General features: G+C 42.4%; 1 protein-coding gene across 8 annotated transcripts; it reads left to right on the plus strand.

The window, feature by feature from the left end:
• Positions 1-650: 650 nt before the first annotated feature.
• Positions 651-15,848, plus strand: LOC109904133 (exocyst complex component 3-like protein 4). Of its 8 annotated transcripts, XM_020501305.2 has the most exons (15): positions 717-851; positions 1,450-1,581; positions 1,996-2,356; positions 2,882-3,004; positions 3,183-3,398; positions 3,603-4,236; positions 4,443-4,560; positions 4,718-4,846; positions 5,005-5,105; positions 5,244-5,342; positions 11,233-11,356; positions 11,648-11,770; positions 13,853-14,005; positions 14,253-14,374; positions 15,071-15,848. In XM_020501305.2, the coding sequence occupies exons 3-15, from the start codon at positions 2,074-2,076 to the stop codon at positions 15,297-15,299; spliced, it is 2,454 nt and encodes an 817-aa protein (XP_020356894.1). In that variant the 5' UTR covers positions 717-851; positions 1,450-1,581; positions 1,996-2,073; the 3' UTR covers positions 15,300-15,848. The 8 variants fall into 8 exon arrangements, with proteins under 8 accessions (XP_031643933.1, XP_031643935.1, XP_031643936.1 ...); XM_031788073.1 differs by having other exon boundaries at positions 651-851; positions 1,137-2,356; XM_031788075.1 differs by having other exon boundaries at positions 651-851; positions 1,408-2,356.
• The last annotated feature ends 2,937 nt before the right edge of the window (positions 15,849-18,785 follow it).

Genomic DNA, 18,785 nt, shown 5'->3' on the forward strand with positions numbered 1-18,785 from the left:
TGTGTTATTGACTTGTTAATTGTTTACTCCATGTGTAACTCTTTGTTGTCTGCTCACACTGCTATGCTTTATCTTGGCCAGGTCGCAGTTGCAAATGAGAACTTGTTCTCAACTAGCCTACCTGGTTAAATAAAGGTGAAATAAAAATAAATAAAAAATAAACCATATTTATGCGTATTTATTTTATATTGTGTCCTTTAAACATTTGTACATTGTTAAAACACTGTATATATATACATATAATATGACATTTGTAATGTCTTTATTGTTTAGAAACTTCTGTATGTGTAATGTTTACTGTTAATTTTGGTTGTTTTTCACTTTATATATTCACTTTGTATGTTGTCTACCTCACTTGCTTTGGCAATGTTAACACATGTTTCCCATGCCAATAAAGCCCTTGAATTGAATTGAATTGATAGACCTGTCGCCTATTTTGTGTAGTGTAGACGTTGAAATGTCTCGAAACTATGACTGAAAATAGTGCAGTCCGGTTTATCACCATCCGTGTCATTTCATTTGCCATGGACGTAGGCCTACAACAAATATTTTACACCAACAAATACAGTGTAATGATTAACTTATTTTCTAACAATAAACCGCTCGAGTCTCTGAGTCACATGGTGATTTTTGCTTCTCTCATGCTGCTTGGCATGCGGCCTAAAGGGGATTTTATTTGTCATGTTTCTTGCAGTCGTCTCAACTTCCAACTTCGCGCAGGTTGTCTCGTGACTACATGACTGCTCTCTAGATATCTGGCGAGGTGAACATGAAAACAGCTGTAAACCCATGTGAAAACCCCTGGTCTGGTAGGCTACTCACTCACTGCTCCCGACAGTAGAGTTGCTCAGGTGAGTGAGGCTATATTACCTAAAATCTTGTGGTGTCTTTTGAATTGTGATAGGGTATATTCTTGTAAACTAAATGTGTCTGTCTATATGTCTAAAATAAGAGTAGAGGATTATGCTATGGCAGATTGTTTTTACAGACTGGGCTTCATGCATCATGGTGCATTTGTCACGCAATTGAACTGTTTAGCCTCTGCGTGCTAAGTATTGCTCTAAAAATGGTGATGTATAGGGCTAAGCAGAGACATAGTTGAATAGATGAAGTTAACTTCTCTTTTTTTAATACAGGCAATTTGAGCATGTTACTGCAAATAGGCTCTCTCTCGAGAAAATGTACGTTTGTTTTATTCATTAGTTTGTTAAGAATATTCAAAAGCCAAATCAATTAGGTGGTACAGAAAATATTCAATGATTACCATTACAGAATAATTTTATACAGACATTTACATGTGTCTAAAGAAATCAATAGAGAGGGAGTAGGCCTTCATGTGTTTTACTAATTAACCATTGCCTGCTGCCTCATTTGACTGTTCTTTGCCCTTGTCACACTGTCTGTCAGATACTTCTTCCTCTGGACAGTACCTTCCTGTTTCTGTTATAGGCCCTCGGACCAGTGCATACCAATAACAATGGTATTTTAGTGTAAACAAACTGTAATCCAACCCTGGTTGTCTGTACTCAGTCCTTCAAAACCAAACAGCCACTGGACCCAAAAGCTAGTCCCTCTCACAGGGTATGGGTTGTTTTTTAGGTTTTGATTCTCAGGTTACAGATGTAGGAACTTAATTTTAACCAGTTTGCTACAGCAGGAAAATAATCCTGAAGGTACAGGAAATGTGACTTATTATGTGGATTATAATTAAATTATCATATTCGTAAGGAAAAATTAAGTCTGAAATGTCAAAGTGGAAATTACAAACTTCAGAAACCTTTTAAAACTCAAATACACTACACATTTGATATTTTCTGCATTGCAGGAAAGTTCTCCTGCAACAGGGTGATCAAATTAAGATCCTACATCTGTACCTCTCTTACACATTCATGTCAGAAGTGGAAAATCCATTCTTATCAGTGACTCATGGTAATTGATGATTCTTATGCATATAGGAATGCTACCCTTATTTTTTAACTTGAGGTACTTTGCCAGGTCAGGTTGGTTTCAGACAACTCCTTGCCTGAAACAAGGGACATTCGATGCTAAGCAGAGATTGGGGAACCTGGGGACATGGAGGAGGTGAATGAAGCTCAGTGTTTAGAGGGGGACAGATCCTCGCTCAAATCCACCATGGAGAGGAATGTGAAGACACAACCTGACAGCCCAGTGAAGGAGAAGAAACTGGGGATGATGAAGCAATTCAGGGAGAGCATCAAGCGGGTTGGAGAGAGGAGTCATCTGGCCTCAAACAGCAAAGAGTCAAAGGACAGATCCAATTCAGAACAGGGGGGACACAGTATTGACCCTGAAGTGACCTCTCCAACCCATCAGCTGCCACCCCCTCCCTCACCATGTAAGTTTTCTTCAGATTTGTCCCTTTGTCTAATTAAGTGAGTTATGAAATATGCTCGAGTCAAGAAATGGCTTCTCAAGGTCATGTGAAGAGGACGTCTCAGGAGACACAGAATGACAGTAGAAATGGCAGGAAGGACTCTCTTATGCACTGTATTGGGAATTTCAGCTGGACATGAGCCAGTCTGAGCAGGGGGCTTTCATCATTACTCAATTACTGACATTCCTATCTTAATGAAGTTTATACTAAACTCGGAAACAGCTGCCAACCAAGCAGGATATACACTAACATAATTAACCTTTGTACAATAACACAGATTGTTTTTATGACGAATCTGACAGAAGCTGCTTAACTAGTTGTCAAGGTTGTCTGACTTATTCTGTGTGTGCGTATGCGTTTGTGTGGCTGTGCGACTGTCCATGTGATTGTGTGTGTACGGTCAGCACACCTACTATTACACTGCAAAGTAGTTTAATTACTAGCATTATTCAATGTCATAGAGATCAGCAACTTTATCTTGCTCAGGTTTGAGTGCTGGGTCTCCTATGGCCTCTCCCCTGAAGGGTCTAGGTGGGTCCTTCCAGAGGAAGGAGGGAGGAGAGAGTGCAGAAGATTCACTCCAGAAAAAGCACACCAGAACACGCTCAGGTACACCACTGTTTACCCAACCAACCAGAGCTTGTTCAATCAATGGTTGACAATAAATACTGTTCAAAGACAAGCACAAATACATATAATTTACTGAGAGAATTCTAGAGAGCTCGTTGGGATATTCTGAATCTTTGTAAGGTCTTCGTAATCTGTAATCTGTATTGTCCATCTATAGACCCATCTTTAATTGGGGACTCTCTTCTAAAGAAGGGGGCTTACATCCGACGGAGTTTGCGACTTGTGGGAAATAAGAAAGACAAGGCCCTCAAACAAGAGCAGCTCCAGCCTGTCACTGAGATCACTGTGGATGAGAAGAGAGAGAGGGAGAAGGAGAGGGTAGAGATAAAAGAGTCATACATACTCCCAGAGATACCCCTCACACCCCTCTCAGGTGAGTTTTGTTCTCTCTCTGTCTTTGTCTCTCCCTCATCCTCTTGTCCATTTTTATTTGTTTTAGCAGTAGAGATCACAAAATATATTACTTGTGATGTAAATCACTATGGTTGTGTCTGTGTCTGCAGTATGTGTGTATTAGGTATAACAGCATAAGCTTCTATGCATTAAGGCCTTTACTCTGTTTGCCCTTACACTCCAGTGATGCAGATCAATAAGCTGATTGGGATGGAGGTGCTGGAGGAGGCCTATCTGAACCTCCTCTCCCTGTGCCAGGAGTTCCAGCGGGAGAGGGAGGAGTGCACGGAGGAGGCCTCCTCTATGGAGCTGGCCAAGAAGGAGAAGGACCTGAGGCTCCTTTACAATGCCCTGCTGGACAAGGTGAAGGAAATAGTGCGGGACTCCAGCTCCTTGCCCTCTCGCAACAAGGATCTCTTGGTGCATGTGGCCCGTGTCATCCAGGAGGAGGAGAAGAGGGAGGCAGAGCCTGGGGTCGGGGGCGTGGTTGGGGTCGGGGGTTGGCGGGGGGCCTGGAGAGAGGCTGTGAGCGAGGGTGTACAGGCCACGCTGAAGAGTGTTCACTTGGACAGGCCCGAGCAGAATGCCTCCTGGCTGGCTATCCACCTGGGTATGCTGGGCAAGGCCATCGTGGAGGACTTGAAGAAGGTGAAGGGAGAGCTGCAAGGCTCTTACCCACCCAGCTTTGATGTGTTCAGCACCTATGTGAGCTGTTACCATGGTGCTGTCAGCCAGCACCTGAAGAGGCTTCAGCAGCAGGTGACAGATCTGAAGGACTACTACACCCTGCTGGACTGGATCATCAATCACTATGAGAGGTGAGGAAGACTTAAAGTCATTGTCTTGAGTAAGAAGTGTGTGTGTGTATATATATATATATATATATATATATATATATACACACACACACACACACTTCTTGACTCAAGATGATGAGTAGTATTGTATCTGAGAGACAACATCCCTGTTGAACAGTGAGAAGATAATAGTATTGTATCTGAGAGACACCATCCCTGTTGAACAGTGAGAAGATAATGAGTAGTCCTTCATTGAGACCAGAGATGGAAGCTGAGAACATAGGCCTCTCCCTGGAGGAGGGTTTCCTGGACCAGCTCAAGGGGAAATACTGCATGCGGGCAAAGGTGAGGGATTGAACACTCCACTAAGAGACAGATGGATAGATATTTAGGAAGAATTCAGGTTGAATGCAGGTACCACACTGATGAGAATAATATACGTTTTTTTTAAACTCTTCTAGTCCTTTAGACTTTATTATTTTGCTTTCCATGTCTTTTCCAGGAGGAAATGAGAGCTTCACTGGATAAAATATTAGAGCTTGAAAATGAGGACATGTGGATAAAGAAACAGGCACCAGCGACTGATGATGAACACTTCTTTAACTCTGACATACACATGGATATCTGGACGGTATTGTTTTGTCATGATTTTATATAATGCAATTGCATCATATCTCCATTAGAGGGCAACATTGCCTACTTAGTTACATTTTAATTATAGCGGCAGGCTACTAAGGCTACTATAAATCTGTAAATCTGGACTTGAAACTGGTGTTGTTCTCTGTGTAGAAAGTTAAGAGCAATGCTGTAAACTCCAAGAGGATTGATGCAGACCTGGAGATGGGAGTAGTCTGTTCCTGCTTAGAAGAGTTACAACAGTTTCCCAAGCAGTATGTTCTGCAACAGTCCAGAGTCTGCTCTTTCTATCTCTAACCATTATTCACTGGAACATAAAACTGGACCTTGTCCTTTGCTTGTTAATAACAACATGACATTATCTCTCCTTCACTCTCTCTACATGTCCATAGATTTGAGAACGAATTTAGGTACTGCTGTAACAGTATGGAAAACCCTTCACTTTGGGCTGACTATCAGATAACCTACATCAACAGCTTTAAAGCTCTTAAGTAAGTCAGATTCCTCTCTTCACTACACCTGTTCAACAACCCTCCCCCTTTCCTCTGACCTCAACACACTGTAGACGGGAATGTCCTAGACAACAGTTGATAGACAGTCAGTTCAGCTTTCCAGACACTTTGGGGTACATTTACCAAAGGATGGTGTGAATAAATAAAAAAATAAGGCCGCAGTCTAAAAGGTTGACCTGAGAACAGAAGTCTTGGCTCAAAAGACAAAGTCTCAGCATTAAACTAATTATTGTATCTCAGTCATTTGATGCACTTTTTTGTTTGGACTTGAGCAACCGTATTTTAGTGGCATAATATCAAACTTTGACCTAAATGCTTGATTTGAAGTTGCACCATATTTAACAGTAGTGGGATGGAAAACTGGGACTAGGAAATTACTATTTATTTCACAGGCATTTCCTGGAACCCATACTAGATCATTTAGCCTGCCTGCAAGATTCTGTTCAAGATAAACATAAAAAAAACGCACACCGATAAATGTTGAATTATGATTAAATATGCATCTTATCTATCTTACAAACATATGCAAACACACTAACATGCAGGCACAGTGACACACTATATCATATTACTGTATAAATTACAGTGAAACTATTGAAGACCAAACCCAGCTAGCACATAACATTCTCAGAACCATGTGTTTCCATGCTTCAAGATTGTTTTGATTACGCGGACTGGGATATGTTCCGGGTAGCCTCTGAGAATAATATTGATGAATAAACGGATACGGTAACTGAGTTTATCAGGAAATGTATAGGAGATGTTCTACCTACTGTGACTATTATAACCTACCCAAACCAGAAACCATGGATAGATGGTAGCATTCGCACACCCTGGTTCGAATCCAGGCTGTATCACAACCAGCCATGATTGGGAGTCCCATAGGGCGGCGCACAATTGGCCCAGCATCGTCCGGGTTTGGCCAGTGTAGACCGTCATTGTAAATACGAATTTGTTCTTAAGTGTCTTGCCTAGTTAAATAAAGGTTAAATAAAATAAATACATTTACGCAAACCACCGTATTTAACCATGGCAAGGTGACTGGGAATATAGCTGAATACAAACAGTGTAGTTATTCCCTCCGTAAGACAATCAAACAGGCAAAACATCAGTACAGAGACAAAGGGAAGTCTCAATTCAAAGGCTCAGACACGAGACGTATGTGGCAGGATCTACAAACAATCACAGACTACAGAGGGAAAACCAGCCACGTCGCTGATACCGATGTTTTGCTTCCGGATAAGCTAAACACCTTTTTCGCTCGCTTTGAGGAAGACACGGTGCCACTGACACGACCAGCTACCTAGGATTGTGGACTCTCCTTCTCTGTGGCCGACGTGAGTAAGACATTTAAGTATGTTAACCCTAACAAGGCTGACTGCCCAGACGGCATCCCTAGCCGCGTCCTCAGAGCATGCGCATACCAGTTGGCTGGAGTGTTTACGGACTTTCAATCTTTCCCTATCAGTCTACTGTCCCCACATGCTTCAAGATGTCCACCATTGTTCCTGTTCCCAAGAAAGAGAAAGTAACTGAACTAAATGACCATCACCCTGTAGCACTCACTTCTGTCATCATGAAGTGCTTTGAGAGACTAGTCAAGGATCATATCACCTCTACATTACCTGACAACCTAGACTCACTTCAATTTGCTTACCACCCCAATAGATCCACAGACGATGCTTATTTTCCACCATAATTTGCAAATAAATTCATTAAAAAATCCTACAATGTGATTTTCTGGATTTTTTTCCCTCATTTTGTCTGTCATGGTTGAAGTGTACCTATGATGAAAATTACAGGCCTCTCTCATCTTTTTAAGTGGGAGAACTTGCACAATTGGTGGCTGACTAAATACTTTTTTGCCCCACTCTATTCTATTCTACTGTATTTTAGTCTATGCTGCTCTGACATTGCTCGTCCAAATATTGATATATTCTTAATTCCATTCCTTTAGATTTGTGTGTATTGTGAAATTGTTAGATATTACTTGTTTAATACTACTGCACTGTTGGAGCTAGAAACCTCATTATTTTGATACACCCGCAATAAAATCTGCTAAACATGTGTATGTGACCAATAAAATTAGATTTGATTTTATATACAACTTCCCACAATGTTCTGGAAATGGTACAGGATAGTTGCTTGGCTTTGGAAACTTCTCAGCACATTTAAGAAACTTGGCAAAATAACATTATTTACCTGCTATTTCATTACTTTGACAGAAACATCCAAACATTATTGAATTTAATAAACATTTTGGTAATGTTTTCGGAACATTCTCCAACTGGTTTGACATTGGGAAGGCTCTCAAATAGTTCAGAGAACGTTAAGAAACAATGTTCTCCTGTGGGAATTTCAATACTTCAGCATAATGTTTCCACCAGGTTTCCTCATGGTACTATTTAAAGTAACATTTAAGAAAACATTCTATAAAAAAAACACAAAAACATTAACAGTAGTAAATGTTATTGTAAAACAATTGAAAAACATATACATATCCGTTCTCAGCGTCAACAAAACTCTCTATCCTTTATCTTGTTAAGTGTGTTCAAGTGTCTTGGCCGCACCGACTAATTGGCCATGTCTGATCTTAATAAGTACTTGTTTCCTTTGATATGGGATCTGTTTGAATAGATTAAAATTAACAGATTTGTATGAGTTAAAAAACAAAACAAAGCTTGCTAGCTCCATCCTGTTGGTGCAGTAGACTAATTCAATGGATAGAAAACAGAAGTTCAATGACACTGTCCCACAATTAAAATAAATGTGTTTGCATGATTAATGCCTAAGAAAATGTATTTCCATGGGTCCTATATGTGCTTGGAGTTCAAAACAGTTAACCCAAACGAAGCTAGCAGTGTTCTTAAATGTCTTATTGAAACATTCAATAAATGTTAAGGAAGTTATTAATAAAACTCTAAATAACTAAAAAAATATATAATAATCTCCCAGAAAAACATTCAGGGAACCATAGTAAAAACGTTCTCAAAACCACCCTGAAACAAAAAAATGTACATTACATTCTCAAAAAAAAGAAATCTTCAGTTCTACTGGTCAAGAAATGCATGGCTTCGTTCTCAGAACCAATGGGAAACCAAAAACGTACGTTCCCACAACTTCCAAGGAACCAAATGTGCTAGCTGGGAAGCTGTTTCCAGTCAACAGGCATCTCTGGAGTATAGCAGTGCCTGTCTAAAGAGAGAAACACCACGTGGTTTCCGGGAAACTGTGCTAGTGTAAGAGAATTGCCTGAGTAGTTCAAGCTCTAAAAATAGAATGTCCCCCTCTCTCCATATTCAAAGAGCTTGTAATTTCACTGAAACAAACAACAGCATGTCTCTGTCAGTACGAGGAACGAGGAACACAATATTAGAGATGGGCAGAAACAGTCAAAATTCGCTCCTGCAGATTTTGTTATTCATATTCAAGGAGACAGGAGACTCAAAATAATGATGGTCAGATATAACTTTATACTGTTTGTCCTTATTTCCCCCCCCCAAAAAAATCACATACAGTTGAAGTCAGAATTTTACAAACACTTAGGTTGGAGTCATTAAAACTTGTTTTTCAACCACTCCACAAATTTCTTGTTAACAAACTATGGTTTGGCAAGTCGGTTGGGACATCTACTTTGTGCATGACACAAGTAATTTTTCCAACAATTGTTTACAGACAGATTATTTCACCTATATTTCATTGTATCACAATTTCAGTGGGTCAGAAGTTTTCATACACTAAGTTGACTGTGCCTTTAAACAGCTTGGAAAATTCCAGAAAATTATGTCATGGCTTTAGAAGCTTCTGATAGGCTAATTGACATCATTTGAGTCAATTGGAGGTGAACCTTTGGATGTATTTCAAAGCCTAACTTCAAACTCTCTTTGCTTGACATCATGGGAAAATCAAAAGAAATCAGCCAAGACCTCCACAAGTCTAGTTCATCCTTGGGAGCAATTTCCAAATGCCTGAAGCTACCACGTTCATCTGTACAAACAATAGTACGCAAGTATAAACACCATGGGACCACGCAGCCGTCATGCCGCTCAGGAATGAGACGTGTTCTGTCTCCGAGAAATGAACGTACTTTGGTGCGAAAAGTGCATATCAATCCCAGAACAACAGCAAAGGACCTTGTGAAGATGCTGGAGAAAACCGGTACAAAAGTATCTATATCCACAGTAAAACGAGTTCTATATCGACATAACCTGAAAGGCTGCTCAGCAAGGAAGAAGACACTGCTCCAAAACCACCATAAAAAAAGCCAGACTACAGTTTGCAACTGCACATGGGGACAAAGATCGTACTTTTTGGAGAAATGTCCTCTGGTCTGATGAAACAAGAGTAGAACTGTTTGGCCATAATGACCATCGTTATGTTTGGAGGAAAAAGGGGGAGGCTTGCAAGCCAAAGAACACCATCCCAACAGTGAAGCACGGGGTTGGCAGCATCATGTTGTGGGGGTGCTTTTCTGCAGGAGGGCCTGGTGCACTTCACAAAATAGATGGCATCATGAGGGGGAAAAATGATGTGGATATATTGAAGCAATATCTCAAGACATCAGTCAAGAAGTTAAAGCTTGGCCACAAATGGCTCTTCTAAATGGACAATGACCCCAAGAATACTTCCAAAGTTGTGGCAAAATGGCTTAAGGACAACAAAGTCAAGGTATTGGAGTGGCCATCACAAAGCCCTGACCTCAACCTATAGAAAAGTGTTGGGCAGAACTGAAAAAGCGTGTGCGAGCAAGGAGGCCTACAAACCTGACTCAGTTACACCAGCTCTGTCAGGAGGAATGGGCCAAAATTCACCCAACTTATTGTGGGAAGGTTGTGGAAGGCTACCCGCAACGTTTGACCCAAGTTAAACAATTTAAAGGCAATGCTACCAAATACTAATTGAGTGTATTTAAACTTCTGACCCACTGGGAATGTGATGAAAGAAATACAAGCTGAAATCATTCTCTCTACTATTATTCTGACATTTCCCATTCTTAAAATAAAGTGGTGATCCTAACTGACTTAAGACAGGGAATTATTACTAGGATTAAATGTCAGGAATTGTGAAAATCTGAGTTTAAATGTATTTAGCTAAGGTGTATGTAAACTTCCGACTTCAACTGTAGTTACACAAGCAAAACATCACATTGTTAACATTCTTACAACCAATGTTCCATCTAAACTGCGCACGTGCTCAGGTGCGCAGCTCCCCCGGGACTGCCTCGCAAGAAGAAATATCAGCCTGTGCAGAGAAGCTCGAGATTGAACTTTACTCAACTTTCTAGAATTTCCCCCTTAGTTTACACAATCAACGTTTCCCTTTTTCTGTGGGAATTGTGATTGAATCAACGCAATATTAGTATGTAGCCACGTGTGCACATTTGTACATATTCTTTGCTAGTTAGTGAGTTATTAGCCCAGTTATAGATCATTTGTAGTCAGCAATGGGGGAGTGATTGCTTCTAACAAGAGCACAAAACGTTTACATTTCTAGACATCTTTGAAAAGCGAGTCAGGTCAAGATGTACTTTGAGACAGGCTTCAATAAGCTAAGTAGCCATTAGGCAGAGGGTAGCACAATTGGTCTGATTCTCTGTAATAATGGTATGGTAAAAATAATGCATTTTATTTTGTAAAGTGGATTCTAGCATCAAACATCACCTAATTTTCCAAAGGACAAGTGGATGAACAGTTTAATGTCAAGCCCTGCATGTTTATTTCAAAAGTCTCATGGAATGTAAGCCTACATTGAACACCACACATTGGCTGCTACTGTAGGCTGAATGATAGAACAGCTGTTTCCATGTTATGGCATGATAACCTGACCTAACCTCAGACCTGTTTTATTTCCCTCTTTTCTCTTCCTCCAGGGAGCACATGGAAGGTTATAGGGAGTGCTGCCCGACACAGGTGGACCATCTCAGCAGAGAGGTGGATGGCTTGGTCCATAGACTGGTCCAGGGCCTGGAGGACCAGTTTAAGAATGATGTCAGGGTACGTGAGGGGGAGAAGTTTGATTGACCTTTGGTCTTGTCCTCATTCTACAAATGTCCCTATGTTGAGCAGTGTGTTAAGGTGATTGACATATTTCCTACTTGTCTCGGGTGACCTGGAAGTTACTTAGTTTGGTAGTCTACTGATTTCTTTGCACACATTTCTGTAAAGGCTTTCTCTCAATCGCTCCTGCTGTCAATGTTATGGATGGGTGAACAAACAAATAAATTAATGAATGAACAAATTAGTGAGTGAATAGATGGGTTAATATGTGTCTGTTGCTTTTTCCAGCCTTACCTCAGGAGAATGATGACGAGGAAGTGGCTCTCCACAGATGAGGACTTCCAACAGCTGTTGAGCAGGACAGAGAAGCTGTCCCAGCACTGTTCACAAATGAGACATCCATATGTACAGGTAAGTAATGGGTAAGTGCTGTTCATATTGTTTTAAATGCAGGATGTACTATACCAGTCAAAAGTTTTAGAACACCTACTCATTCAAAGGTTTTTCTTTTTTTCCCTATTTTCTACATTGTAGAATAATAGTGAAGACATCAAAACTATGAAATAACACATATGGAATCATGTAGTAACCAAAAAAGTGTTAAACAAATAAAAATATATGTTACATTTGAGACTCTTCAAAATAGCCAGCCATTGCCTTGATAATAGTTTTGCACACTCTTGGCATTCTCTCAACCAGCTTCATGAGGTAGTCACCTGGAATGCAGTTCCATTTACAGGTGTGCCTTGTTAAAAGTTAATTTGTGGAATTTTTTTCCTTCTTAATGCGTTTGAGCCAATCAGCTGTGTTGTGACAAAGTAAGGGTGGTATACAGAAGATAGCCCTATTTGGTAAAAGACCAAGTCCATATTGTGACAAGAACAGCTCAAATAAGCAAAGGGAAATGATAGTTCATCATTACTTTAAGACATGAAGGTCAATCAATACGGACAATTTCAAGAACGTTGAAAGTTTCTTCAAGTGCAGTCGCAAAAGACCCAGAGTTACCTCTGCTGCAGAGGATAAGTTCATTAGAGTTACCAGCCTCAGAAATTGCAGCCCAAATAAATGTTTCACAGAGTTTTTAAGAAGCAGACACATCTCAACATCAACTATTAAGCGGAGACTGCATGAATCAGGCCTTCATGGTCAAATTGCTGCAAAGAAACCACTACTAAAGGACACCAATAAGAAGAGACTTGCTTGGGCCAAGAAACATGAGCAATGGACATTAGACCGGTGGAAATCTGTCCTTTGGTCTGATGAGTTCAAATTTGAGATTTTTGGTTCCAACCGCCACGTCTTGGTAGGAATCAGAGTAGGTGAACAGATGATCTCCACATGTGTGGTTCCCACCGTTAAGCATGGAGGAGGTGTGATGGTGTGGCGGTGCTTTGCTGGTACCATTAAGCATGGAGGAGGTGTGATGGTGTGGCGGTGCTTTGCTGGTACCGTTAAGCATGGAGGAGGTGTGATGGTGTGGCGGTGCTTTGCTGGTACCATTAAGCATGGAGGAGGTGTGATGGTGTGGCGGTGCTTTGCTGGTACCGTTAGGCATGGAGGAGGTGTGATGGTGTGGCGGTGCTTTGCTGGTGACACTGTCTGTGATTTATTTAGAATTCAAGGCACACTTAACCAGCATGGCCATCACAGCATACTGCAGCGATACACCATCCCATCTGGTTTGTGCTTTGTCGGACTATCATTTGTTTTTCAACAGGACAATGACCCAACACACTTCCAGGCTGTGTAAGGGCTATTTGACCAAGAAGGAGAGTGATGGAGTCCTGCATCAGATGACCTGGCCTCAACATTCACCCGACCTCAACCCAATTGAGTTGGTTTGGGATGAGTTGGATCGCAGAGTGAAGGATAAACAGCCAATAAATGTTCAGCATATGTGAAAACTCCTTCAAGACTGTTGGAAAAGCATTGCAGGTGAAGATGGTTGAGAGAATGCCAAGAGTGTGCAATGCTGTCATCAAGGCAAAAGGTAGCTACTTTGAAGAATCTCAAATATAAAATATATTTAGATTTGTTTAAGACTTTTTTTATTACTAAATGATTCCATATGTGTTATTTCATAGTTTTGATGTCTTCGATATTATTCTACAATGTAGAAAATAGTAAAAAATAAAGAAAAACCCTTGAATGAGTAGGATGTGTCCAAACATTTGACCGGTACTGTACACTCAAGGAAGCGAAGGAAATCATGCCCCTGATGATCCATAGGAAGTTGGAGTTACTGGAAAAGACCTGATAATTTGCTGGCCTTACCATACTGGAGCTTGATCATACATAGAATGGAACATTATTTGAGTTGATGTGGCAATAGGAGTAAATGGCAGGAAAAGAGAGGGAGGATGGGTGTCACTCAGATGATTAGTCATGCCAGTCACTTGAAAGCGAAAGAATAAACAGAAGACTTTCATGTCTATTTGTAATCCCTTTCTCTGGCCTCCACTGTGCCTGACCTGTGTTCCTCTGCATCAGATGTTTGTGAGCAGCTTGCACTACTATGTGGTGAAAGAGTATGTCTCCCAGCTGATGAAAAACAACTACTCCTGTAAGAACAGGAAGCATGACAAAGCAGCCACCAAGATGAGGGTGCAGTGGGATGAACTCAATGATTTGTTTGAGGAAATGGTAACACTTCTTAATCCTGAACTACAAACTGAATTTTGGCCAATTTACATCCACACAAATTGTACTTTTCATGTTCATTCAACATTGTCTAAAATTGTAAATACTACAGTACATAAATTTGGCTCAGCGTTATGCCTTTGTGCTTTGAGGAATGCTACTTCGAAAATTCAGTGCTGTCATAAACAAATTACATGTGTTATTACCATTCATGACTAGTAGACACACTCATAATAATTTCCTCTTGTAGAAGACAACCCATGACTGGCTCCACCCAGTAGGAGACCACCTGAGTAACATAATTGGGGAAAAGAACAAGAGAGACATCAAGAACCACCTGAAACATTTAGTAGCGGACTACCCAGACATCAGGTAATCCTGCATCTTCCTGTGGCCACATTTTGTAACTGTTGATTTTGGCGATTTTTTTTTACAAAATATAAATCAGAGTAAAAACACATCATATGAATTCTACTCTGACTGTTATGGCACTGAGAAGAACAGCAGTGAAAGATAAAGACGGCAGTGTTCATCAGACAGGGGAAGGGTGTTGACTAGGCACTGACAGATTGAGAGCCAGATAGTGCTGCTCCAAATATGATAGAGAGCCGTGTTGATTCTCAACAGCAGGATGTAGGAGGGGTATGACCAGCCGGGAGAGATAGAGAGACAGAGGTGGGAGACCCCCGATGAGGTGTGAACACTTGCACCTGGTTTCTCGGAATAGGGCTTTAAGTGCTGTTCTTTCCCAGGCAATTTCCCTGGTCTGGGTTTTTTGTGAACCATTTAATTTGATTTTTTATTTGAACTCTAGTTAACTTCTCCAAATCAAGATTGACAGATAATATATATATATTTTTTTATATATTTTTTTAAATGTTATCTTAAAAAATATATATATATTATTATTTGTCATTTTAACAAAATTGAGTAGCTATCTGATTTGATTCTGGGTGTTGAGATTCTGGAATTTTAGACCAATTAATTTCACAAAACATTTGACGGTTCATTTCTCCTGCTGATTCTCCAAGAGTGATATTCTGTACCCTCTCTCCCCTCTGTCTGCAGTAAGAAGCACCTATCGGCCGTGCTGTACTTCAGGGGCTTGGTGCGGGGCAGGGAGAAGCGGGTAATCCTGCAGTGTCTCACTGAGCTGAAGAAGAAACTAGGAACTGCAGGGAACACTGGAGATAAAAAAAGAGGCCTCTTCATTGATATGCAGGTCACCATCGCCAATACAAACTGTCTGGCTAATATGCCTTTCTCCTGCCTCTCCTCTCTTCTCCCAGAGAGCTAATCTACAGGCCTAGATACAGAAGCCTACCACAGAGATGGTAATCTAACCAAGCTGTCTGAGAAGGCCTGAGGAGGCTTATAAAGGACATACTGTATGATTACCAGTATGATCACTACGCAAAAAGCAAACAGTCTAATGATTATTTAAATGTGAATGGACCTTTACCTGGTAAATCTTGTTCATGCAGTCAGAGGTTATTTAAGACACCTCATTGATTAAGCCTTCTTTTTTTCTTTTTTATATATTGTCACTTTAGCCCACTGTTGTTGCAAAAGAAAGCTGAGAACATAATTAATAATGGGCCTAATGCTAAATGAACTCCATGGTAGGGCTCAAACTGTATGTTCAGTGTTGAATGAACTTTACCATTGATTTACCTATTTTCAAGCTATTCAAATGTGTCGCTGCAGTGCACATATTACTTGTCAACATAGAAAAGACTCCCTTAGAAAGTCCCACAGTCCACGGTCCTGTTGTTTTGTGGTCAGAACAAGGTTTCAAAATATCACATCTGATAATGTCATTAAACCACAAACGAATACAAGTTTCTCCCGTTGTTAGGGATGTGTGAGTTTTTGTTCCCCTATAATAATTTTTGGACACTTTGACAGGACTGGACTCCTTCACCTTGTTGATTGCCCCATCTATATATGTCTGTTCCTCCGTTCGTTCCGTGTCAGCATTATTGTCGTTTACGTTTCCCCTGTCCAGACGCTGTCCATGTTCTGTTTCATGTCTGTGTTTTCATTAAATGTTCGCTCCCTGTACTTGCTTCTCGTCTCCAGCGTCTGTCCTTACAGTTAGTGAGCATTTCTCCTTTGCCAAGATAATCCATCCACCTGATAGGTGTGGCATATCAAGAAGCTGATTAAACAGCATAATCATCACACAGCACCTTGTGCTGGGGACAATAAAAGGCCTCTCTAAGATGTGCAGGTTTGTCACACAACGCCACTGAAGTCTCAAGTTTTAAGGGAGCGCACTATTGGCACGTTACTGCAGGAATGTTCACCAGAGCTGTTGCCAGAGAATGTAATGTTAATTTCTCTACCATATGCCACCTCCAATGTCGTTTTAGAGAATTTTGTCAGTACGTCTAACCAGCCTCACATGTAACCACGCCAGCCCAGGACCTCCACATCCGGCTTCTTCACCTGTGGGATCGTCTGAGACCAGCCACCCAGACAGCTGAGGAAACTGTGGATTTGCACAGCCAAAGAATTTCTGCTCAAACTGTCAGAGACCATCTCAGGAAAGCTCATCTACATGCTCGTCATCCTCACCAGAGTCTTGACCTGACTGCAGTTCAGTATCGTAAACAACTTCAGTGGACAAATGCTCACCTTCAATGGCCACTGGCACACTGGAGAAGTGTGCTCTTCATTGATTTTGAAGTTTTTTACTTAACTAGGCAAGTCACTAAAGAACAAATTCTTATTTACAATGACACCTATCCCAGGCTAAACCCGGATGACGCTGGGCCAATTGTGTGTCGCCCTATGGGACTCCCAATCACGGCCGGATGTGATACTGCCTGGATTCAAACCAGGGACTGTAGTGACGCCTCTTGCACTGAAATGCAGTGCTTCAGACTGCTGTGCCTCTCGGAAGCCCATGGATGAATCCCGGGTTCAACTCTATGGCATCTATTGGGCAAGCGGTTTGTTGATGTAAATGTGAACATTTTTGTTGTGGTATGAGCAGGCATAAGCTACAGACATCGAACACAATTGCATTTTATCAAGGGCAATTTGAATGCATAGAGATACCATGATGAGATCCTGAGGCCCATTTGTTGTGTATTTCATCTGCCGCCGTCACCTCATGTTTCAGCATGATAATGCATGGCCCCATGTCGCAAGGATCTGAACACAATTCCTGGAAGCTGAAAATGTCCTAGTTCATCCATGTGTAAGGATTCTCGTCCTCCTCTTCTGAGGAGGAGTAGCGAGAAGGATCGGAGGACCAATACTCAGCGTGGTAAGTGTCCATAATATTTAATCAAAATGAACACTGAAATACAAAATAAACGTGAATCAACGACACAAACGAAACAGTCTCGTGTGGCACAAACACTGACACGGAAAATAAACACCCACAACTCAAAAGTGAAACCAGGCTACCTAAGTATGATTCTCAATCAGGGACAACGATTGACAGCTGCCTCTGAGAACCATACTAGGCCGAACACAGAAATCCCAAATTATAGAAAAACGAACATAGACAACCCATCCAACTCACGCCCTGACCATACTAAAACAAAGATATAATAACAGGACTAAGGTCAGAACGTGACAGTACCCCCCAAAGGTGCGGACTCCAGCCGCAAAACCTAAACCTATAGGGGAGGGTCTGGGTGGGTGTCTGTCCGCGGTGGCGGCTCTGGCGCGGGACGTGGACCCCACTCCACCATAGTCCTTCTCCACCTCTCTATTCACCTCCGTGGCCTCTTAAGAGCGGCGCCCCTTGCCGCCGACCTCGGACTGGGGACCCTCACCACGGGTCCGAATGGACGGGAGATTCCGGCAGCGCTGGACAGGCGGGAGACTCCAGCAGCGCCGGAGTGAAGGACGGAGGGAGGAGACAGAGACAGCCTGGTGCGTGGGGCTGCCACAGGGCCCACCAGGCTGGGGAGACCTACAGGAGGCCTGGTGCATGGAGGAGGCACCGGATGGACCGGGCTGTGGGGGGAGCTCTGGTGCGCAGCCTTGGCACCACTCCTCCAGGCTGGATGACCACTTTAGCCCGGACCCTCCCGAGTGCAGGCACAGGTTGAACCGGGCTGTGGGTAAGCACTGGAGCTCTGGTGCATACCACTCACACCTCTCCCTTCGGCTCAATACCCACATTCGCCCGGCACGGGTGGAGCGCAGGCATAGAACGCACTGCACCCTCCCAGCGCCTTGGAGACACAGCACGCAGCGCCGGCGCAGGATACCCTGGACCAAAACGGCGTACTGGAGACCAAACACGCTGGGCTGGCACAACACGCCCTGGCTGGATGCCTACTCTCGCATGGCACTTGTGGGGGGCTGGCCTATAGCCCACCGGGCTATGAGCGCGTACTGGCGACACCGTGCATTTGACCGCATAATACGGTGCCTGACCAGTAATGCGCTTCTTCCAATAAGCACGAGGAGTGGGCTCAGGTCTCCAACCTTACTCTGCCCCACTCCCCGTGTGCCCCCTCCCCAAAAAATGTTGGTGCTGCCTCTCGTGCCTGTCGCACTGCCATGCTGCCTCCTCATATCGCCGCCAGTCAGCTTTCGCTGCCTCCGGCGATATTCCCCAGCCTGTGCCCAGTGTCCCTTGCCGTCAAGTATCTCCTCCCATGTCCAGGAGTCCGGAGATCGCTGCTGCCCGCTACCACGCTGCTTGGTCCTTGGTTGGTGGGTGTTTCTGTAAGGGTTCTCGTCCTCCTCTTCTGAGGAGGAGTAGTGAGAAGGATATGAGGACCAATGAGCAGCGTGGTAAGTGTCCATAATG

The sequence above is a fragment of the Oncorhynchus kisutch genome, linkage group LG14 (genome assembly GCF_002021735.2).
Source record: "Oncorhynchus kisutch isolate 150728-3 linkage group LG14, Okis_V2, whole genome shotgun sequence".
Classification (NCBI taxonomy): Eukaryota; Metazoa; Chordata; class Actinopteri; order Salmoniformes; family Salmonidae; genus Oncorhynchus; species Oncorhynchus kisutch.

What these genes read in the sequence shown, in the direction of transcription:
- LOC109904133 (XM_031788073.1), top strand. Translation starts at nt 2,074, where the DNA reads ATGGAGGAGGTGAATGAAGCTCAGTGTTTAGAGGGGGACAGATCCTCG. An exon ending in ACCCCTCACACCCCTCTCAG is followed by an intron (nt 3,399 to 3,602) that starts GTGAGTTTTGTT and finishes CTTACACTCCAG; the next exon opens with TGATGCAGATCAATAAGCTG. An exon ending in ATCATCAATCACTATGAGAG is followed by an intron (nt 4,237 to 4,442) that starts GTGAGGAAGACT and finishes CCTGTTGAACAG; the next exon opens with TGAGAAGATAATGAGTAGTC.